The sequence below is a fragment of the Grampus griseus genome, assembly GCF_964374135.1.
Source record: "Grampus griseus genome assembly, chromosome: 10".
Lineage (NCBI taxonomy): Eukaryota > Metazoa > Chordata > Mammalia > Artiodactyla > Delphinidae > Grampus > Grampus griseus.
The window spans coordinates 78,147,036-78,172,322 of NC_139004.1; the positions used below are offsets into that span (position 1 = coordinate 78,147,036).

The following is a 25,287-nucleotide window of genomic DNA, read 5'->3' on the forward strand; positions in this document are numbered from 1 at the left end:
TCGGAGATAAAGGTGTATGCCCTCTAGGTGAGGCGTGCACAGTCAGCTGGATAAAGGATGTCTAGGTAGTGTCATCTACAGTTCCAATACAACAGCCCTTTATTCAGTATTTGCCAAGGACAGGGAACTAATACATACTCTACACACTCATTGGCTGATGACAATAAAAATGATTGCTTAGTGTGATGATGTGCACATGATAGGTACTCAGTATCAGGCCGTGCATGCCCATATAACCTGAATATCAAAAACGCGCATAAGAAAAATGAAAAATTTGGGGAAAGTAAAAAATCTTCATTTAGAGCAGCGCTTCTCAAACATTAAGTCCCAAGACCCCTCTACATTCTTAAAAATGATTGAAGACCACAAAGAACTGTTCACTTGTGTAGAATATGTCTATGAATATTTAGAAGATCACCGTGTTAGAAATCAAAGCTAAGAAATGTATAAAATATAAAAATATGCAAATACACGTTTTTATTAGCCATCAGAACAATGGCTACGTCCCACAACAGTTTTCCTTCTGGAAAACTCCACCGTATACCTGCAAGAGAATGAGATTGAAAATGACAAATAATATCTTAGTATTATTGTGAAAATAGTTTTGATTTCATGACCCCCCTGGAAGGGTTTCAGATATCCTCAGGGGTCTTTGAACCACAGTTTGAAGAGTTCTGATCTACAATTTTCAGAAACATTAAGTATTTCCAGGGAGCTAAATAAAAATATTGAACATGAAATTACTTGCAAGACTTATGTGCAGCATATATTCACATGGTTTAGACCTTGATTTCTAACTATCAGGGGAAGAAGTTGGATTTAGCTTCTGCTCTCTTCCATTTAAACATTCTATGACTCAAGAAGAAAAAAACATAGGAGAAGCATTTTTGGTTTTGTTTTGTTTGAAATCTTTCCAATGACTAAATACTGTTTTCCTTTTGAAGACTTTTTGGACCCTTCAATGAATAGCTTGGTATCACTGGCCTCATTGAAAAATTCAAAGTCTTTCTGGTAGAATCCTTGCTAGACATTGTATACAATGGTCTTTCATGGAAGATTGCTCCAAATTGGGGTGAGTTATTTGGAGACAGAAGTTCAGGAGGCTGGCTTGGATAAGCAGGATGGGATTAAGCAGGACATAGAACAGGACTGCCTGGGACCACAAACATGTATGTAGACTAGGATGGGCGATGGGAGGAAGCCACCTCATGCCTTCCCCTGGGCAGTGTGAAGGACAAAGTCTCATTCTTGATGTTAGCTTCAAAGGCACCAAGTCATTCCCTAAGAGTTCTTTTCCAGGGATGGTGTGGGGTGGCCCTGAGGGTCTCTGTTCATTCCCACAAGAACCAAATATGCAAGAAAGACATTTCCCTTGAGCCAATTCCCCAAATAATCATTTTGCTGAAAGATAGATTTTTCCCTCCTAAAATATTTCCAATGTATTAGCTGCACTGGACCAAGCCCTGTACCACACTCCAACACACACACACACGCACGCGCACACACACACACACACACACACACACCCCTACATCTTTACCAGCCTTCCAGTTGAGGAGCATCTTTAACCTCAAACATGGCGGCAAAACGGCTGTGGTAAAAGTCTCCTTGACAGTTTCAGGTTAATTGATTCTTTGGCAGATTGGTTTTTCAGCCAATTAATTTTTTTTTGAATTTTATTTTATTTATTTTTTTATACAGCAGGTTCTTACTAGTCATCCATTTTATACACATCAGTGTATACAGGTCAATCCCAATCGCCCAATTCTTCACACCGCCACCACCACAGCCAATTAATTTTTAACAAGCTAGTTTCTCGTGCATCAACCATTCTGAAAATTTTCCCCAGCTCCTCCCCACTACAGGTGAATAGGGAACTGGCTCAGATGAACCCCTGGGAATAGCTGAGGAGACATCCTGTCTGCTGGAAAGCATAACATATGCCTGGGAGAGGCAAGGTGAAGAAGGCTCCATTGTGCAAGAAGAGTCTCTCTGGACAGACCAGTTGTATTAGGCCAGAACGGGTGGGGATGGAAGCCAGCTCATTCCTTTTAGGACTATGATCGGCCTCAGTCTCCTCATCTGTACAACAGGGATAATAATGATTATACCTCTCAGGTCCCTGGTAAAGGAAATATGGTATGTAAAGCACAGAGTGCAGTGGCTGGCACAAAGGCAGGGATCTATACCTGCTAGCTGTTATTGTTACTATTATCACCATTAATGATAGAAGTGACTATGGCAATCCTGTTGCCATTTTCTGAAAGAAAACAGTACCTCAAAGTACACACTTTCTCACCTCTAGGCCTCGAGCCTGCCCTTCCCCAGCTCTCTAGCCACTATACCCTCTTCACCCTCCAGGCTTCACTTAAACATCACCTCCCCCAGGAAGCCTTCTCTGGTTGCCTAGATTAGCTTAGGGCCCCTATAAACCCCTGGACTTAAACCCCTCATCTCCATTTATTGAAATGGATTGTTCAGTTGTCTGCCTCTTCTTAGAACAAAGACTGAGAGCAGAGACCATCTCCATACTGTTTGCTCTGATATCCGTAATCTCTGGCACAGTGTTTCCATGTAGGATTTGGCTGGATGAATAAATGAATGAGTGGGGGATAGGCTGGAAGTGTGTGATCCTGCAGCCTGGTCCTGACAGACTGGGACAAAGGCAGCACCCAGCTGCACAGGTGTGGCTCAGACATTCAGGGTCGATGGGGAATGCCTGAGAAGGCCTGGATGGTCGGGCTCTTTGTTGGGCTTCTCCAGCAGGCCCCCAGGCCCCCGAGGTTGCCTTCCATTTGGGGCTTCTAGTCCTCTGGCTCTTCGAGCCTCCAGGTGTGGCCTCTCTGGGCCACCAGAGAGTTTCTTCCTCACAGGAATTTCACCGTAGTGGAAGGTCCCCCGATCTAGGAGCAGAGAGCTTGCGTTGTGATTCTTGCTGTATGTGACTTTGATCCAGCGCCTGCACCTCTCTGAGTCTTGGTTTCCTCTGACACAACAGGTGAGGCATCTCTTCCTACTCTTCTGCAAGGTAAAAGCAGGGTCAGCTTCCAGACAAATATCTCTTCTTAGGAATTTAATGAGATCTATCCCTTCTCTTTCTACTCTTTCTTCTTCCCTGCATCCCTTCCCTGCATCCCTCCTTTCTTCTTAATTTAACAAATACATATGGGGTCTTTACTGGGAACCAGATTTGCCCTGGTGCTCAGTCACAGAGAGGTAGCAAAAATAAACTGGATCCCTGCTTTCATGCTACTTAGAGCGCCTAGCGGGAGAGACAGGCAAAACACAGTTTCACAAATAAGAAGGGAAATTTCACACAGACAGTAGAGCAAACAACAAGATAAATTAAGCAATGAAATGGGGTAATGTGAAAGATAATGACTAGGGGTGGGACATGCACTTTGGATGGTCACGGGAGGCCTCTCAGAGGTGGTGACATTTGCACTGAAACCCGAATGAAGAGATGAAGCTGACTGTGGACAACATAGAGGCCAGCTCAGAGGCCCCAGTGGGTGAGGGTAGTTGTGTTCAGGAAGAGAAAGTGGCAAGTGGGCCCGATGACAGCAAAGAAGTGGGCAAGACCCAGATGATGTCGGTCCTTGTAGGCCACGATGAGGGCTTTGGATATGGCCCTGAGTGGGAGGGGAAGCTTGAGGGAGAGCTTTTTGCAGGGGACTAACACGCTCCTATTTATGTTTCTAAGAGATTTCTGGTTGCTGTGCAGAAAATGAATTCTTACCTGTCATGTTCCAGATGCAACTTGAAAAAAGTATGATTCATCCCCTGACACTGGCAAAGCATCGGAAACATGGGTGACGTTGTATCTGCTAACAACGAAGAGCACTTTTTCCATGCTGAGCTGATAAATACATTGAACAAACTGTGTTTAGTTAACTAAGATGAACAGTGTTTCCTTGTGCCTCAGGCTTTTTTTTTTCCAAAAAGCATTTGTGTACTTGTGGTAATATTCAATATTAACAACCGAAGAATTGGAGGTTTACAATTCCATAGCCGCTTGACAGGGCAATAGCTTTTCAGTAGTTTAAAGGAGATTGCATTTTGTTCTATGTGTATAAACGATTTCTTCTTATTTTATTATAATCTGGCAGATATATTGAATTTCCTACCCAGCAAGGGTTGTTAGTTTCCCTATCCTGAACATTCAATGAGGTCATTATTATGTGAAGAATGAAATGACAGCAGGCAGCAGCAGAAAATGACCAAATAAGTGCTTTGATAGGGTGACTTTTTGACAGAGCAATATAGTAATAGAACACGTCATATTTCTAGGTCTCGGAATTCTGCTTTTTGAAAGCATTTGGATTTTTAAAATCAACTTTAGTAATTAGACTTAACACCTTGAATTTTGAGCATTGGAAACTGTTTGCAGTTCACCTAGTAGTAGTAGCTGTAATTGCCCATTGCATGCAAGCACTACAATAAATGCAATGTATTATATTATCTCCTAATGTGAGTGGGCCCCATCCAATCAGTTGAAGGTCTGCTGAGCAAAACTTGAGGTTTCTTGTGAAAAGAGGAATTGTGTCTTCGGACTGCAACGCAGAAATTCTAGTTGTCCAGGCTTTTGGACTCTCGTCGGTAGCATCAACTCTTACCTGATCGCCAGCCTGCTGGCTTGCCCTGTGCATTTCAGACTTGCCAGCCCCCATAGTCATGTGAGTAATTCCTTAAATCCCTTAAAATATCTATCCTATTAGTCCCTGGAGAACCCAGACTAATATACTCCTTTCCCCAGCAGCTCTGCTTCTAGAAATTTATCCAAAGAAAGCAATCATACAGATATCCAAAAATATACGTTCAAGGCATTGTTTTAATGGTTACAAATGAGAAACAATCAAAATTTCCACCACTGGGGGATCATTAAGAAAACCGTTGTGCAACGTGTGCTAATACAGAACATTCTACACAATATAATTTATATATCCTGTAGGTATCTTATGACTGTTAAGAATAAGCTAAATCTTCCTTAAAAATAAGATATTTACTGGTCATATTATTAGGTACTAAACGGCAGATTAAAGAACCTGTTTGATTTCTATTTTTTAAGTTGTTAATACTGAATGAAATTATGAGGAACCTTACATTTTCCTCCTTTAATCATTTCTGTATTGACTGAATTTTTATACATAGCCTGTTTTGACTGTTAATGAGTCAGATCAGTTTGACCTAAATTCTAAACAAAACTTCAGCTCAGATAGATTTCTGTGGCCCTCTCCCATGCGACCTGTGTGTGTTCTGAATGTCACAAATATCTTTTATTTTTTTTTTTTTTTGCGGTACGCGGGCCTCACTGTTGTGGCCTCTCCCGTTGTGGAGCACAGGCTCCAGACGTGCAGGCTCAGCGGCCATGGCTCACGGGCCCAGCCGCTCCGCGGCATGTGGGATCCTGCCAGACCGGGGCACGAACCCACGTCCCCTGCATCGGCAGGCGGACTCTCAACCACTGCACCACCAGGGAAGCCCCCATAAATATCTTTTAGTCACACCCTTTAAGTTGTTTATTCGTGAAGCATTTCCATACTAACAAAATAAAATGGACAGAGATAGGCAGTTGTCTGGACATTCAAGTGTAGAAAAAACCTCTGGGACTTGTTTGTTTCATAACTCACTTGAGTACAGCACCACAGTCCAGGGAAGGCAAACAAGAGGGGAAAAAAAAAAGATTTTCCCTGAAATATAAGATAATGACCTCATTATCTATTTTAATTTGACAATGTAGGGGCAGTCTGAGTTCCCTATGACTCAAATTCTATTTGAAGAAACTAAAATTAATAAATCACAGCTTACTGAGAATGGCAGTGCCTCTTTGCAAGTCATTACACGGGTTTCATAGAGTTTTTCTTCTTTCAGTCCTACTCCAGGCCATGCCCTGGCTTCCACTGATCCATTCCTTTTTTATCACCTTGGAGTCTTCCTTTGTACTTTGAAATGTTTATCTATATAAATGCAAACTTGCGGGAGGAGGGAGGAAATTTGAAAAGATCCTTCTAGTATAACGCACTTTCAGTAAATTGGATAAATATCTTTGTGGCCCATGGAGATGACACGCACACACTGAGGGAAGAGCCGGTCACTTTCCAGCCTTGTCCTCATATGAACAAGCACAGTGAATTGTGTAGAAAAGAGTAGTGTTTGCAGTAATCCTGACTGCATTTTCCAATGTCTAGCTCAGTTCCCTCTGTCTGATATTTGTTATTACTCTCCCTAAGAAAACAACTATCTTCCCTAACAGTGAAGTGAAGAGCACAAAAAGTAATGGAATGTTCCTCCCATGGAAACAGTAAGCTTTAGTACATTTAATACATAATCACACCAGGGAGAAATGCCCTTGTGTTTAAGAACAGAAATGCAGGGGCTTCCCTGGTGGCGCAGTGGTTAAGAGTCCGCCTGCTGATGCAGGGGACGCGGGTTCGTGCCCCGGTCCAGGAAGATCCCACATGCCGCGGAGCGGCTGGACCCGTGAGCCATGGCCGCTGAGCCTGCGCATCTGGAGCCTGTGCTCCACAACGGGAGAGGCCACAACAGTGAGAGGCCCATGTACCGCAAAAAAAAAAAAAAGAACAGAAATGCATACAGCATTTTGTCTTTCCCTTAGTTTTGATTTCTTCTTCTAGTAAAATATTTTTAGTGAATACCTGATGTGCTTTTGTTGCAAGTCTTGGAGATGAAGCTGGTTTTGACTCAACCAAGGTTAGGACAAAAATATCTGGAAAAATGATTCTGGCTGCCTAGACAATGCCATTTACCTGAAAATAAGGGAGCTGGAAGTCAGCTCTCAGGTCTAGCAGACAGGGGTGTAGGTACCACCTCCAGGTCCACTGACCTTCGTGGGAACAAACAGCATCATTAAAATCCCTGAGGTGCTTCTAGAAGGATATTTGTGAACTGGATTGTTTTCTATTTCTGCTGTTTCTTTAACGTTGGCTAGAGCCTAGTAATGACCCCTTTTGTCAACAGAGGCATTCCAGGTAAACGGATCCTTATCACCTTACGGTCATTGAGTCCTGTATCTCAGACAAAGTCTCTCCAGTCTTCTTTGCAAGATGAGGACTTCAAACTTGTGTCCAACTTTAGCAACCTGAGGGCAGATGCTGGAGCCTCCTCTCAGCTCTCACTGCAGCCAGCGTATTTCCCAAGACTCTTCTCAGTCCTCACCTTGTCCCCGTCTTCTGCCTTGTCCACTCCAAGTAGATCCTGTACCTGAGGCTCTGTGAAGTGAGACACTCCCCAGATTTTGACCACAGCATATAAATATGCCTTACGAGGTGCTGGTGGCATAAAGGAAAACCTTGCTCTAATCAACATGTGAGTCTTCAGAAACAGTTTGAAATTGCCCGTGAGCCTGGGGAGCATGGACCCCATACATTCAGACATTCAGTCCATGACCACTGTCCTGTTGAGAAACAAACAGAAGTGGAGAGATTGAGAGAGCCAACTATAAGAAGTCTCTCAGAAAAGGCAGCCATGGTGTGGGAAGTCAGTAAATATGTGAGTGATAAAAACAGTGAATAGCATTATATTTTTTTCATGTGGGAGGCTAAGAGTAAAAACTTTGGCGTTGGATAGACTCTTTTCAAGGCCCTTGCTTCAAAAATTTGTGTTACCACTCTGTTCCTCACTTTCCTCACTGCTAAAAGAAGGGAAATAGTACCCACTTTATCAAGTTTGAAGGTTTAAGTGAGATAATGCGTGAAAACCTTTGGCATGGTGCCTGGCCTAGTATGTGCTCAATAATGTTGTCAGTTGGTGATTAGCACCCAGTGGTAGTAGAGGTGGACTCACTATCACTATAGTGTCACCAAGTGCCATGTTTCAGGTTCAGTAAGAAAACCAGGGGAAATGACAGTCAGAGGGGACTTGTCCTTTTCAACGTCCTATACATAATCTGTACTCGCATCATTCACAACTTATTGCCTTCCCATCTTAGCTTCTCTGATGCCTGGCACGCAGGGCTCAACAAATTCCTCCTGAATGAATGAAGGACCTGAGCGTAGTGGAGTTTACCTTCTCTGTGCCGACTGGGTGGTCTTTGATGATTCTTTTAAGATGTCTGAGCTCCAGCTTCCTCGTCTCTCAAATGGAGAAGGTTGCTGGGGAGGGGGGGGAAATGAGATGTAGTGTGTGAAAGTGTGTGTAAACTTCCAGGATCTTGTAGTGATTTCTGTTGTGAATCATACAGACTGAGTGAGTAGGGGTCTCTGTGAGTGTGTAAATGCACAGGCAAATGCACTTATTATACACACACACACACACACACACACACACATGACTAGCAAAGGAAAAGTCAATCTAAAACCAGACAAATGCCAGTATTTCCTACTGGGAAGAGAGAAAGAACTGGAGCAAGAGGATTAGAGTCTTTATCAACTGGGATCGAAAAGGATTGAAACAGGGGCTGTAGAAAATTATCTGGGGAAGAGAAACGTGCTCAGCACCACAACTGGCCAGTTGCCCTCTGGTCCCCACCTTGGCCACTTGAATCCTGGCCATCAGAAATTCAGTGGCAGCAGCTTGCTCCCCAACAGCCTAATGCTTCCCACATTAACTCCTGGGTAGGATCACCACCCTTGGGATGTGTCCTTACTGTCTTGCACTGAACCACCCCCAGGTGTGCTATTAGGAGCTTTAGTCCAATTTCCTTCCACACCCGGTGAAAGATATTGTCAACAACTTCAAAAGTCTTACTACCAGATGCCCTTAATGGTACAGTGCTCTCTGAAGATGAATTTGTGCTGCCTCTAGCCCCCTCCTGTAAAGAACCATGGACACTACGATGATCACAATTTCAGTACGTGAAGCAGTCAGGTTCGTTTGCCCTCTACTTGCTTCTAAAGGAAATGTTAGAATAACCCAGCACAAAATTTGGAAACTAGGAAGCTTTTAATGACTTCCTGTTGGTCGGCCTAAAGGGATTCAACTCCATCATTGCTAGGTACCTTGTACGATGCCTAATTCACGTGCTTCGAGGTGGAAGCAGAGCGAATGTTGGTTTAGAATTTTATTCAGTGTAAACTATCCGTCTACCATTAGATTAGATGGCATGGGAAAGCTGGCTTAGTCATTTTTATACAGACCTTTGTCTGGAAATCTAAGGATGCTATAACTTTTTTTTTTTAACATCTTTACTGCAGTATAATTACTTTACAATGGTGTGTCAGTTTCTGCTTTATAACAAAGTGAATCAGTTATACATATACATATGTCCCCATATCTCTTCCCTCTTGCGTCTCCCTCCTTCCCACCCTCCCTATCCCACACCTCCAGGCAGTCACAAAGCACCGAGCTGATCTCCCTGTGCTATACGGCTGCTTCCCACTAGCTATCTATTTTACGTTTGGTAGTGTATAGAAGCATAGAGGCAGGGATGTGCCGTAGTTACTAGTATAGGTCCTCCTAATCTGCTTGCATTCAGACTCACCTCTGCCCTCCACTACCACGTGACCTACAGCAAGCTCACTACCCACCTCAAGCCTCAGTTTCCTCATCTGTATAATGGTGACAGATAGTACCTACTTAAGATAGTTGTTATGAGCATTGAGATATGAGCCAGTAAAGAAGCTAACACAATGCCTGGAGGTTGAAAAATGGTGGTGGTGTTGTCATAAATATTTTTATTAATAAAGCAACACCAACTTGCTTAATATTCTTCCAAGCCATACAAACAGAACTAAAAACTATGGGTGCCCAGCAGTTCCTTTAGTTTAATTGAAGCAGGAGTGAAATGCTTAAAAGGCTGTGTTTAAGTGTTGGTAAAATTTTAAAAAGAAAAAAGAAGAACCTACTGTCACATGGAGGGTTTCTTTGTGGATTGACACAATGCAGTAAAACCCAACAAAATTCAATTACCCCTTGACTGAGTCAGGCCAGCTGAGGAGGGAATTATACATTTGAAATGAACAAATTGGATTTCATCCTGTTGGAGGCTCAGCAGTTGCCGCCTGACTAGTCCTTCAGAAGATCAGAGGTGGCCCCGTCAGTTTCCAGATTCCATCAGCCGACCCGCTCTGTCTGTACAGAACGGTTTTTCCCTTGTTTAGGTTCTAAATGAATGTTATTTGCTTCCAAAGTTATTATAGCTGCTAAACACATGCTGATTCTAAAATCTCTCCCTCCAAAATAAAGCATATATATTTATGCATATGTATGTAACTGTTACCTAAAAGAACCTTTCTGGTAAAATATATTTAGGAATAGATGCCATCCCATAGCATTCAAAATGTTCAGTGGTATGAATTATTATGCTCAGACCATTTTGAGCTGATGTGCTCTTGCTTTACAAACGATCCCTATTGCCTTCCACGGAACAGACACCAGCATAGAGCTTCACTTCTGTTTTCCCTCTTGCTCCTGATTTTACCCCATGTGGCTTGAGAGCTAAATGCCAAGCTATAGATCACTGGTATTAATAAGCATGGCAGATTTGTTAGTGATTATTTTTTTTGCCTTGTGCCCATAAGCACCATTAACATTTACTGTAAATCAATGCGATAAGTTAGCAACGAGGAAAATGTTGATATTCAGCTGACTGCACAGAAAAAACTTATTTTATTCTCCCCCTTCCTGCTGCTCTCAGAGTACACAAAAATTGCAGACCCAGTCTGTACGTGTGAGCTGAGGGAACTGGCGTTTGGAAGCGTTGCTGATCCTAACATCTGGAAAGCACGTGTGCCTGCTTCTAAATAGTTGCCACAGGTGATGTGGTCCTGCCTGCTATTTTTGTTTTACATGTCGTTTATTATAAGAAAATCTTGCCAATCTTGGTCTTCAGATAAAGATCCACTCCTAGGTATTTATCCAAAGAAACAAAAACACTAAGTAGAAAGGATATATGCACCCCTGTATTCACCGTATCATTATTTACAATAGCCAAGATATGGAAGCGACCTAAATGCCCATTAAGACGAAAGGACAAAGATATATATAGTGGAATATTAGCCATAAAAAAGAATGAAAAAAAATGAAAAAAAAAGAATGAAATCTTGCCATTTTCGACAACGTGGATGAACCTAAAGGGTATTGTGCTTAGTGGAATAAGTCAGAGAAAGACAAATACCGTGTGATTTCACTTACATGTGGAATCTAAAAAACAAAACAAATGATCAAACATAACAAAACAGAAACAGAGTTATAGATACAGAGAACAAATAGGTGATTGCCAGAGGGAGGAGACTGGAGGGAGGAGAGAAATAGTTGAGGGAGATTAAGAGGTACAAACTTCCAGTTGCAAAATAAGTGAGTGACAGTGTGGGGAATATAGTCAATAACTATGTAATATCTTTGTGTTGTAATATCATAACTAGACTTATCGTGGTGATCATCTTGAAATGTATGGAAATATCAAATCACTGTGTTGTGCAACAGGAACTGACATAGTGTTGTAGGTCAATTATACTTCAAAAACAAACAAACTCACAGAAAAAAAATCAGATTTGTGGGTACTGGGGGGTGGAGGTGGCGGGGAGGGGGAATTGGATGAAGACATTCAAAAGGTACTAATTTCCAGTTATAAGATAAATAAGTACTAGGGATGTAATGTACATCGTGATAAATATAACATACTATATGTTATATATGGAAGTTAAGAGAATAAATCCTAAAAGTTGTCATCACTAGGAAAAATTTTAAAACTTATAGAGACCCAAGTCTATAACCTGACCCACAAGACCCTGCAGTGAGAGTCTCTGGCTACTTTTCCATCTCATCCTCCGTCACTCATCCCTTCCTGCCATATGCCAGATCCCTAGGCATATTTCATCCCATGTGCTGTGCTCCTTGGCTTTTCAGGATCTTGATACATGCTCTTTCATCTCTATTTTTTAACAGCTTTATTGAAATATAATTCACATACCATACAATTCATTCATTTAAAATGTACTATTGGATGGATTTTAATATATTCACAGAGTGTGTGTCCATCACTACCATCGATTCTAAAGTGTTTTCGTTACCCCAAAAAGAAATCCTGTACCACTAAGCCATCATCCCCAATCCTCCCCCATCAGCCCTAGGCAAACACTAACCTACTCTTTGTCTCCATAAATTTGTCTATTCTGAACATTTCCTATACATGGAATCATACAATGTGTGGTCCTTTGTGACGGGCTTCTTTCACTTAGCTGTTTAGATGTTTCGCTTAGATGTTTTCAAGGATCATCTATGCTGTAACTTGGATCAGTACTTCATTCCTTCGTATTGACAAATAATATTCCACCCTATGGCTATACCACATTTCATTTATCCATTCATCAGCTGACAGATGTTTGGGTTGTTTCCGCTTTTTGGCTGTTATGAATAATGCTGATATGAACATTCTAGTACAAGTTTAGTGCAGACAAATGTTATCATTTCTCTTGGATATGTATCTAGGAGTGGAATTGTCAGACCGTGTGATAACTCTTACGTTTAACCACCTGTAGAACTGCCAGACTGTTTTTCCAAAGTGACTGTACCGTTCACATTTCCACCAACAATGTATGAAAGTTCCCAGCTTTCTAATTGGAACTTACTATTCCAATCCTATCTTGTTATTCCAATCTAATCTCACTAACTCTTCTTATTCCAATTTTATAATCATTTTGATTGTAGCCATCCTAGCAGGTGTGAAGTTGTATTTCACTGTGCTTTTTTCTCAGCTTTTGATCTGGACAATTTCTACTCACTTTTCAAGCTGCAGCTTAAAAATCACTTCCACAGGGAATCTTACCCTGACCACCCCACCCCCAGACTAGCCTAGGGCTCCTCTCAGAAGAGCTATCTTTTCCCTCTAAACTTGAAGTTCAACATGAGCAGGGACCAGCCCATCTATCTTTGTCCCCTGTGTTATCCCCAGAATCTAGACATTGCGTGAACTACAGAGCTTCTTGTTAAAAATACAGGTTGAGTGCTTCTTTTTCTGGCTGAGTAATATTCCATTGTATAAATGTGCCACATCTTTTTTATCCATTCATCTGTCAGTGGACATTTAGGTTGTGTCCATGTCCTGGCTATTGTAAATAGTGCTGCAATGAACATTGTGGTACATGACTCTTTTTGAATTATGGTTTTCTCAGGGTATACACCCAGTAGAGGGATGGCTGGGTCATATGGTAGTTTTACTTTTAGTTTTTTAAGAAACCTCCATAATGTTCTCCATAGTGGCTGTATCAATTTACATTCCCACCAACAGTGCAAGAGGGTTCCCTCTGTCATACAGAGTGAAGTAAGTCAGAAAGAGAAAAACTTTCTCTGTATGCTAACACATATATATATGGAATCTAAAAAAAAAAATGGTTCTGATGAACCTAGGGGCAGGACAGGAATAAAGACACATGTAGAGAATGGACTTGAGGACACAAGGAGGGAGAAGGGTAAGCTGGGACGAAGTGAGAGAATAACACAACACTGTAAAGCAATTATACTCCAATAAAGATGTTTTTAAAAAATACGTTGCATGGATGACGTATACAAGATAGTGAGAAAAAAAGTGTTCATTATTTGAAAATCACCTCCATCAGAATAATTGGCATGATTACCTTTTCAATCTATTTCATTTTTCAGCATTCCCACAGACTCAGCTATTGAGAAATATGTTAGTATCTCTGGCAAGGGGAGGAAGGGTCTCTACAGCATAACCATGACGAATGCTTCTATTTTCCTGAATTTTGCTGAAGCTGTACACTTTTCTGGTTGACAAGAAACAAGAGGATCTTCAGTATAAATAAGCAAAATCAAGCTATGTAAACAGTTTTCTCAAGTCAAGCAATAAATGAAAAAGAATAGATTTCTGAGAAATAAGGAACTTAGGGGGACTGGAGTTTTCTTCTTTGGTTGTCAGCTAGGCTACACCCCTAGAGATTTCAGTTCAGTAGGTCTGGGGCAGACCCTGGCATATACATTTTTAACAAGACCCATAGTTATGATGTTAGTTGTCCGTGGGCTCCACTTTTTAAAAAACTCATCCTAGTTTTAATATCCTCATTATTTAATAGAAACAGATTAATGTAGAAGTTAAAAAGTTCCTGGCCCTATTTACTAGCTTTGTGGTTTAGCACAAATTAATCTTTTCTAAGCCTGTTTCTTCATGTGTAAAGGGGGAAGGGGCAATAAAATGCCTACATCATAGGGCTGCTGTGAGCATTAAATGAAACAGTACATATAAAACACAATATCTAGGGCTTCCCTGGTGGCACAGTGGTTGAGAGTCCACCTGCCGATGCAGGGGACACGGATTCGTGCCCCGGTCCGGGAAGATCCCACATGCCGCAGAGCGGCTGGGCCCGTGAGCCATGGCCGCTGAGCCTGCGTGTCTGGAGCCTCTGCTCCGCAACGGGAGAGGCCACAGCAGTGAGAGGCCAGCGTACAGCAAAAAGAAAAAAAAACAATATCTAGCACATAAATGCTCCAGTATGTTAGTTGCTATTAGTATTACTATTTTATCATTTTGTCATTATCCGAATTGTAAGAGAATGTACACAAAAAATATATTTTAAAGGAATCAAGTTTTGCTTAGTAAGAGAAATACTTCTTAAGCATAAGTTGGGAATTTATCGTGTTCGTCAGTGGTTTTATCATCATTGTTGGTTCTGTAAATAATTTTCCAGGTGTTCCTTTACTGATATCACTAAGCCTCATTCATGTCTATTTCCAAGTGCCTCCCTAATACTCAAGGAATAATTTAGTCATTTCTGAAGAAGCAGAATTTTGGCTCCTACATTGAATTACAGATCACCACCCAGTTCACAGCATGAGCCATGTACTAGATATAACACATCTTCCTTAGGTGTCATTTATTGAGCAGAATGTACTGCCCTCCAAAATCTTATTTTTCTCTATTAAGTAATATATTGGGCCTGGATGCTGTCCTGACAGAACTTATTCTCTAAAATAGAAGTTCTCAAAGTTCACTCAAACTAGGGCGTATCAGTCATCTTACAGAATCAAGAAAAATGTTCACTTATCCAAGTCCTGTTTACTGAGTGTCTAACAAGTGTCAGGCATTCAGGATTTACAGAGAAGAAGAAAGTCAAGATCCCAAATCAAGTGGAGACAGAAAATTAAAAAAAAGTAATTAAATACGTTACCAAGGAAGTGTGGTTGGTGATGGGCGCTATGAATGACATTGAACAGGGAGATGTGATAGAAATGTCTAAGGGAAAAGTACTATTTTAGATTAATAGTCAGGAAAAGCCTTTCCCAGGAGATGACATTTTGAGCTGTCACCTGAATGCCACGAAGGAACCAGCCATGGGCAATGTCAGGAGACAGAGTGATTGAGGGAAAGGGAACAGTCAGTGAAAAGACCGTAAGCCAGGACCTGGTGGGTCACGCTTAGGATTTAGGGTGTGAGTCCAAGTATAATGAGAAACCACTGGAGAACTTAAGGGGGAGGATGTCATAGTCTAACCCATCATCATTTCAGGATCACTTTCCCCTTCCCTCCTCCCCGCTCTCTAAAGTGACTAGCTACTGTGAAACCTAATGCAATGATGTTTAACTGCAGTATCTGCTTCCACGAGTCCAGCTACAGTCTCTGTAATTTCTCTAATGAATTTGTCACAGAGGCATGCCATGAAGGTCTCAAATCACATCTCACTTATGGCATCGAGTTTTCTCTCCAGAGCATTTTAACGATTCTCCTCTCTGGTATCTCTGGTACTTTAGGTTACACCAGGTGACGTTTGAGGTGCCCACCTGTGAGGGGAAGGAACGGCAGAAGGTGGCCCTGATTGGCGACTCCTCATCTTCGGCAGAGTTCTTCGTCACCGTGGCTGTCTTTGCCTTCCTCTACTCCTTGGCCGCCACTGTCGTTTACATTTTCTTCCAGAACAAGTATCGAGAAAACAACCGGGGTCCACTCATAGTAAGTGGTTTGCTTTATGAAATAACTTCTTCTGTCCTTTCTAATTTCTTTTTTCCAGTGCTTAAAGGCTTTGGAGTTACCTGAGCCCTCAGGGCATGTATTTGAAAGGCAGTCACATTCTTTTTCATCCAAATCTCTTAGATCTAAAACGAAAACATGATGCCTGTCATTCTTTTGTGCCCCTTCGCTGGAGAAGTATTGTAAGAGTTGCTAGAAACTCCTCTGCAATAAATGCTTGGAAATCTCATGAGATCAAGGAAAGAGTAGTGAGGCTTGCGGCAGATTTATTTATAATTCCAGTATTATGGAGTTAGTCGACCATTTTTTCTCACTGGTTGTTTAGACAGTGTGACTTGTACTTATTGAAATGTGTTATTCCTTTGGTATATGATAGACTGGTCATAGAATGGTTTAGTTTGAAGATGGAGTTCTCTGTCTCTGAATCTCCCTTTCTCTCTCTCTCTCTCTCTCTCTCTCTCTCTCTGTCTCTGTCTCTGTCTCTGTCTCTGTCTCTGTCTCTATCTTATCTCTTTCCACCACCAACCCGCCCCCACTTTCTTTTCCTTACACAATGGTTCAAGGACTCACCTGGGTGAAACCAATCTAGCTCAGCCTGTCCAAATAGGGACACACAGACACCTAGGGGAACACAACTCTCAGAGGAGTACATAAGCATGGATAACTTTAAGGAAATACATTTAAAATTTTTCAGCTTTCTCATGTACATTTGCCTAAAACTTATCTTACTGAGAATGCCCTGCTTCTGAAAATATGTTAATGCTTCTTTCTTAATCACCTATTCCCCTTTTATAAACTAAAAGCATCCTTCTTTTCCATCCCCACACACGGGATATTGCTAGGTTGCGAAACCTTGGAGGCACTAAAAAAAAGGACCATTTGAAATATCGGTGTTGGTATTGACAAAAGTGAGTTATTCAAATGGCTGGGTAGTGTATCCTTCTGCATCTAAGGAGGTTTCCAATTTTTTCCTTTCAATAAAATAGAAATTCCTAATCTATGTCAGCTGATAGATCATTAAAAAGTAACTTTGATGACAGATCACTCTGTGGTCTGGGACATATTACTCAGAAGGAATTCAGAGAAATTAATGGCATCACTATAACAAAACCCCATCCATTCTCATCTACTCATTTCTGTGAGCAAACCTTCTCAACACATCTGTACAACGAGAAATGGAAATAGAATTTATGCTGAATCAAGTCCCATGTTATAAGTAAGTAATATTTTTCCCTCAAAAGTACATCAGCTAATTGAAGAAAAAACCGTCCCATACATTTCTAATAAAAATTTTACTTTTAAAATTTAATAATTATTAACATTTATAATATCTTTATGTTGTTTTGGACAATTGTGCATTAATAACATTTTTAATGATTACCCAGCTCAAAAGAAAAATTTTTGATACTTAAAGCATTAGGGTCATGGGTAATCAAAGAGTAATTTTAATTTATATACATATTTTTGTTTCAAAGAAATGTAACAGGGTGATCGATAAAATGCTTTCCAGTATAAAAAAATGTTATATGAGGCTATGATTCGGTGGGGGAAGTATAATGGAAATACAAGTTCAAGGAGAACAAAAAGAACATGTAAAGTTTCTGACTGTTAATGAGGAATTTGTTTAATAATTTTTAAATGGGTAATAGAGAATATCAAATAACAATTCCATTGAATTCATCTAAAAATTGATACGATGGGATATATTTTTAAATATCAATACTTATGCCCAACATTATACTCTTGCAACTGTTTAGACTTTTAATAAAAACAAAATTCTATGTCAACGTTATACGAATAGGCACACAGTTTTTACAAATTCTTATAGGGAGTACATGAGTGAAATAAATTTTACAGATCTCTAGTCTAATCTATATATTATAGAGACCAGAAACTTAAAATCAGCATGTTTTGAAGGGTAGCTGGGAGAAACCCTTATTTGTAAAACGTCATGATTAAGTTTGAAGGGACTGGGGAAAGATCTGTTTTATAGCACTTCAGTATGTTATTGTGGAAAAAGAAGAGTCAATCAGCACAACTTGAACCTTTGGACAGATGTCTTTTTTTAATTTTCCCTCCCAAATTGGAGCTACTGGTCTTAATGATTTTAAAAGATCTTTAACAGTGTCACCTACCTTGGGGTTAACCCTCGCATGACGTGTAGATAGATACATCAAAGAGGTTGAGATACGTGTGTGTGTGTGTGTGTGTGTGTGTATGTGTATGTATACTATAAAACTGACATGTATGCATCCATTCCTGGATACATGCAGACACTCTCATAGAATTCTAAAGTCTGAGGAAATGCTCTGACTTCCAGAGAGAAGAAACTGACTCAGTTAGTTTGCCTATAAAGTGGGAAAAGCTCTATTTTGTTATATAAAACTACATTCTCCTCATAAGAAGTAACCTTGTGAGGCCATGCTATTTCATCTCTGTATAAATAGTCTTTCCCATCAAGCAGGATATTATGAAATCCTGAATTGTTTACTACACTGGGTAGGTTTTGTTTTATTACATCGTGGAAGAAGGAGAGGAGCGGGGAGTTAATTCTAGTAATAAAAAGGGAAAGGCTCCTAGGTGAGACTTCAGTGATATTAAAAAACTGATGTGCTCATTACTTAGCAGATAAAAGTTAATTTAAAAGCGAGCCCGAATCCTAAGAGTCACAGAGACAGAATGAATGTAGAGGATCAATATGATGCCATTGCACCTGCAAATGACAAGCCTTTCCACTTCTAATCCCACCACAGTGGGGCCGTGACTGGGGAGGGAGGGGTGGGCTATGGTACCCACCCTTAACTGTGAGTTAGTAGGTTAAGGCCAGTCCACAGTGTGAGCAAGATCTCAAGAATGTGGTTCATACCTAAGAAAACCTTCAAATACTAAACTAACAGTAATTGTACTTTTTTAAAGCCAAGCCTATTTATTCAGAAAGATGGCTACTGATCATTACTTGTTCTATCTGTTCCTGTCACTAACTATTCTTTTGTTATTGTTGCTTTGTTTGTTTAGGGATTTTTTTTCCCCTTTATTCTGTAGTTCGGGATTCTCTGTAATCCTCTAGGACATGACAGGATACATCATGCACAGATAAGATCAGTGTGGAGGAAAGTGATGAGGATGGTGATGGTGTTGATAATAGTAACAACAATAATACCGGCTGGTATTGATAGAGTTTCTTACGCTGTGTAGAGTTGATTTAATACTCACAACAACTGTAGCTTGTATTGTTATACACTTTTATAGGTGAGGAAAGGGAGGCTCGAAGTTACCCAATTAACTCTCCCAGGTCACATTACTAATAGTCAGAGGGTAGAGTTTGAACCCAGGTCTCTCCAAATCCAGGGCCCAAATTCATAACTACCATGCAAGAGGGTCCAAAATCCTGATAGGCAACGTGCTACAAATTTGGAGGGGCATAGGTGGGTAGGACAAATTGGTTTATACACCTGGACAGCTCCTGTTATTTTCTTGCTCAGGATATAGAGAAACCAAACCCTAGAACCCCTAGACTTCTCTGCTTCTTTGACTGTCATAGAGGGTTTTTTAAAATTTGCCTTCAGAATCCATTTGGAGTTATAGAATGGCTGCCGTGAATCTATGATGCTAGGATAACTAGAGGGTTCTGCTGTTTATCTCTGTTGCACATAAGGGATGTCAGTGATAGAAAACAGGCTTTAAACATGCCCAAGATCAATGGCTGTTATAAATCAGAGATTACCAGGACTGATTACTGTGTATTTGTAAGCAGTCATGAGCAATGTCAGGCAGACTGGAGCCAATGGCTATGATCAATGGCTATTTTTTAAGGTATCTTTCTCTACTGAATATGCTTGAGAAGATTCCCCACCTTTAAGTGAAAATGAGAATCTGCATGTCTTTAGAAGTAACATAATTGTTAATGATGCTGAATGACACAATAGTGAGAAAATCAGGCCAAAAACTCAGCCAGCTACTGTACGTCACCACAGTGAGTGCCTTCTTGTACAGATGAATAAATATCTTTCTCATAAAGCAGAATTGGCCACCTGAATGGTTCATGATTGTGGAATTGAAATGTCACCTCTGGTTATATCATTCTGTCATGTTCCTTAGAGTACAGTTTTAAAGCCAAATCTCCTGCCTAGATTTCTGAGACAGGATGTTCTGAACCATTTTCAGATCTCATGTCAAATAGTGACGATGTGAGGCTTTAGGGTGTTTTTTTTTTAATATTAATGTAAAGTAGTTTAAAAAAATAACTTATCTTACAGAGCTGACAAAGTGCTCTCAGAATGAGTATCTAATAAACACCATCCCACATTTTGGTGAATCCTTCTCAGGAGAGATTTGGTTTAAAGTAACTACTCTAAATGTCAAGTAGAATCAATATTCACTTTAAGATTTTGTGGGAAGGGAAGGGGCTGTGTTGTTGAAGCTCTCCTTTTCCCGTAAAGGAGATCAGGTTGACCAGAGGCAGTTTATGGGACCAGAAGTGTTTACAACCATTGCGGTCATGCAGTGGTACCATGGCTCACATTTGTTTTATGCCCGATGCATTCCTAATATTTTCATATTCCCCATCCAACCTCAAAACAATCCTGAGAGAGACGTGGAGCGATTACAATGAACCTCATTCCACAGATTCACTGTGACTTCTCTTTATCAAGCACCAGGCATGGGAAAATGAATCGCTGGGAGATTAGGGACCTTGCCTGTGGTCAAAGAAGCTAATGGCAGAACAAGGACTCAGACTCTTAGGCCAGTGGTCTTGAGGGTAGTGGCTAAACTTTGGGGTCCTGGATTTTAATCCCCCTGTATGACCTGTTATTTAACAGTTGGAAGCCTACGACTTTATCTATAGAATGAAGCTAATAATAATACACATGTCACAAGGCTGCTGTAAGAAAAGGAAGAGTTAATGCCTACAAAGAGCTTTGCACAGGGAGAGGCACGCCAGCCAGTGATGGATTAATGGTATCTAATTGTAGCCCTGTCGTTATCCTCAGGTTAATTTTTCTCCTGCCCGTTACTAGGTAGTACCTTAGCCCCCTGAAGAGGAATTGCAGGCACCTTCCTTTAATTGCCTGCAGCCCTCACAATCCTACTCTCCTCCAGTCCCCTTATCCCAGGCACTTTCTTCCCTCGGCCCCCACCCGCTGCCAAGTCCCACACGATCAAGCTCGACTCAGGACTCCTTCTAAGATCGCAATTGCTAGGTTGAGCCTTCCAGTTAACCTTTCTGTTTCTGGAACCCTGCTCTATGAGGTGATTGGAAGGTGGATTTTTAACCCCGTAACAAAATAAGGCTCCCCATTGTCAAGTAGGGGCCGAGGCCATCACGGAGAGGAGAATAGGAGGCAGGCACAGAGCTGGATGCTCAGAGAATCCAGTGCGTGTTCCTACTCTCTACTGCATCTTTCTTGGCTGTCATTAGAGATGGAAATCAGAATTGCAGTCTCTGAGCTATTCAGAAATTGCTGAGAAGCCCCTCTCTCGCCTCTCCTCTTCTCTCTCCTCCCTTTCCTCACCCTTTTTCCCTCTTCTCTTTCTTCCCTCTTTCTTCTCTCTTCTCTCCTCATGTTAGTTATACTTGATGTCTAAGTGTATTTCACTTAAATTGTATCTTCAACAGGCCAAGCAATGTGTGTATATGGGTGAACTAAAAGCATCCAGCCTGGTGAGGAAAATTATTTAGTAATTATGACTCTCCTACAAATGACCTGCTAGAGGTTATGTAGATGGACTTTGGTGACCTACCTGGCGGAGGAAGTGAACCTCCACCCGGAAGCCAAGGCACTCCCTCCCCAGGTGGGCTGGGCTAATAGTAAAGACAACTCCACAGCACGTAGTGGATGATGAGAGGATAAACGGAGGAGATTAAACAGAGGAGATTATTTTGAAATTCTGCCCCAAGTATAATGTATTTGGTGCAAAAAAAGAATACCATCATTTGAAGCCTCCCAAATGTGTATCTTGTTAGGGGTAGGCACACCTGTCAGAATCTGACATTCTGGCTTGTGGGGGGTGTGTGCGTGCGTGTGTGTGTGTGTGTGTGTGTGTCTGTAGTTTCCAATTCCTCGCTCTTTGAACCAAGAAGTGTTGGCAGTACAAAAGGGGGGCATGGACCTAAAAAGAAACGAAATTGAGTTTTTTGTAGTGAGGTGGATGGACCTAGCGTCTGTCATACAGAGTGAAGTAAGTCAGAAAGAGAAAAACAAATATGCTAACACATATATATGGAATCTAAAAAAAAAAAGTTTCTGAAGAACCTAGTGGCAGGACAGGAATAAAGACGCAGATGTAGAGAATGGAATTGAGGACACGGGGAGGGGGAAGGGTAAGCTGTGAGAGAGTGGCATGGACGTATGTACACTACCAAACGTAAAACAGATAGCTAGTGGGGAGCAGCCGCTTAGCACAGGGAGATCAGCTCGGTGCTTTGTGACCACCTAGAGGGGTGGGATAGGGAGGGTGGGAGGGAGACGCAAGAGGGAGGGGTTATGGGAACATATGTATATGTATAGCTAATTCACTTTGTTATACAGCAGCAACTAGCACACCATTGTAAAGCAATTATACTCCAATAAAGATGTTAAAAAAAAAAAAAAAAGGGCATGGACCTAACCTTACCATGAACTGTTAATCTAAACTACTATATATTTTGCATCAACAAATACATCGTTCCAGAATCGGCACCACAGATGAAGGCAAATAAATTGATCCGCTTTAAATGTTCCCACAGCACAACGTCTACACGTTTGATCAGATTTTACATCCTCAGCTCTTTTCCAGCTTTCGTATGATTAACAGATTCTTAATTACAGTTTAGAGGAGCGTTAATCCCCACCGTATTTGGTACCACATTTCTCCAATTAACTAGTTAAACAAAGAGATGAGCTGTAGTCGGTAGCCTTAATAAAAGCAGTGAACTGCTTATGGAATTAGTGTGATTCTTCAGGGGCCCAGAGCTCTTCCTGTCCTGTGTTGGAGCCAGTGCCTTCCGAGGGCTAGCAGAGAGTGTTTGTCCAGACTCCATCCATTTTTGTCAGATTTCCTCTCATTCCAGGGAACTCATCATTCAATTAGAAAAACCAGAACCTAGTGGAAATTTGGCAAAGCCCCAAATGTGTTTCCTTTTTGATTACAAGACAAAGCTCTTCCTTGGATTCAAGAGTAATGATCAAGGCTGTCTAAGTCCTGCTGGGTCCCAGGCCTTGTGCTAGGCACCAAGGACACACTGCAGAGTAAGACCTAGCTGCCGGCCTCAAGTTCCCTGCTTTATTCCTATTACCCTCGAAGGCTAAATCTGTCATGGGAAGACAGTAGGGTATACCAGTGGTTAAGAATTCAGGCTCTGTACCCATACTGCTTGTGTCCAAATCTCAGCACCACTGTCTGTCACCTGTGTGACTTTGGACGGGTTATAGAACCTCTCTGTACTTGTGTTTCTTCACCTGTGAAATAGAGATAACGATGGTTCCCAACCCGGAAAGTCGTCGATCAGATTAAATGAGTTATTGCACACAAAGCAATTAGAACAGGAGCAAGTGCTCATGAATGCAAGCCATTATTTTCCATCATGTAGTCTGGCGTCCATACTGCGCTGTCCACGCAGCTAGAGTTTATTACATTCCAGTGGACTGACTGGCTGAAAAACAAAGTGGATAAATACTAACTTCTCTGACTCTCGTCTTGAGAAATGCTTTGGAAGGCTTCTTGTTGCACTGTTGACATCAAACACTCATATATTATTTTTGTTGTTTTTTAGAGCTTCCAAATTCAGTATAAGCTGTTGTTATTAGAGACAGATGCAGTCAGCCCTAAGATGGGGTCGCTCTGTCCCCATCGCTCAGTTCCCCTCCCTTCAGCTCTCCCACCCCCATCCTGGCACTCAGATCTCATACTTCAGGGAAAGAGGGGAAAGAACACAGTTCCATTAAATAAGCTAGGCTCCAGAGAACAGGAGCTTGAATCCCTTGTCAGTTGGCAAGTCTGAAAATAGCAGAGTGTGAAGAGCAAAGTGGTGTAACAGGTAGAAACGTGGAACATGTGATTGTTTGGGGGCATCCAACTGAGAAACTAGATTCAGACTTTTACCCTCCTCCTATCATATTTTGAAAGTGATGAAGTATCGCCCACCTCACCCCGCCCCCATGATGGCAAAAATATCCTTACTCTTTGCTAAGTTTATTTCTTTGATTCCAGAACAAGCAGACACTCACACATGCAGCCTGGATTCACTGGGGCTTTCAGCAGTTCAGTAATGTCTTGCGCTAATACCCATGGTTCATTAAACTTTCAAATAATTGGCACGAAGTCCAGAGCTTGGATTTTTTGCGGCTCTTTCTCCCAGCTGGGCATCTTCATTTCCATTGCTTATTAGCAGGACTCTAATCAAAGCCACAGAGCCATGCAAGGGAGAGCTTCAAACCTTGCCCAGGGAACAGAAGAGAATGTGACTCAAGGTAAAACTGGCTTGGATTCCTTATGAGGGACCTGGTTAATTGAAAATACCTGAGAGCTTGGCCAAGCTGTGATCTCCCCTTCACTCAAACACCTAGTTATCTGAGACCTGCAACTTGGAATCTGTCTCTCAGTTATTCTGAAATGTCTAAGAAAGATCTAATTGATTCATATACTGCCTCAAGAACACCTAAGCCTGAATTGCAGTGACTTTTATTTATAGCTTTGTGGGCCCACTACCAAACTGACTAGCCACACCCCTGTAGGCAGAAAAGTATGTAGATATTGACAACCTAGAAATTACAAGACCAAAAAAAAAAAAAAAGGAAATTATTACAATGGAAAAAGAACTTAGAAAAATTGCAGTTGAGGCTAAGGAAAAGAAGGCTAAAATGCCACTGTTTGAGCTGCCGTTTACTCTCGAGCACTTTCCACAAGCCAGAAATTAAATTAGACAGTAGCTACCTCATTTAATTCTCCAAACATCTTTAAGGTGGGTATTATTGTGCCCATTTTACAGATGCTGGATCAGATTTACAGAGGTTAAGTAACTTGTACTGTGATGCACAGAGAGTGAGGCTTCAGAGACACACTCTTCATCATGGTACTCTGCTGCCACCCCATTTTTATCTGGAAGTATGAAAATGAAATCTAAGAATGTCTATCAGCCTATTCAGCATCCCCTATGTGCAAGACGTTCGGGGCCTGCAGTGGCATGAAATATACAAACCCTCACTGTACTGCAACTGACAGTCAAGTCAATAAGGCAGGACAAAGACACATCATGATAAAAGCACAAGAGAAGTATGTTTTACTAGTGCTGGTGATAGAGACATCATGTAGGAATCAATGGGAAACCGCAAGTGCCGTTTATTGGCTTGAGTGGTCAAAGAAGGTTTATGGAGTCTGTGAGACTTGACAAAGAGTAGAGACCAGCTGGATGGAGGGGAGGGCTTTTTGAC

The 25,287-nt window shown here is 41.3% G+C and overlaps 1 protein-coding gene across 1 annotated transcript in view; it reads left to right on the forward strand.

The window, feature by feature from the left end:
- SYNPR (synaptoporin) overlaps window positions 1–25,287 on the forward strand; it is a 287,678-nt gene that overhangs the window by 229,824 nt on the left and 32,567 nt on the right. The window contains exon 4 of the mRNA XM_082664117.1: window positions 15,661–15,859. Within this exon, the coding sequence (XP_082520243.1) occupies window positions 15,661–15,859 (199 nt within the window). The remainder of the gene's footprint in view (window positions 1–15,660; window positions 15,860–25,287) is intronic.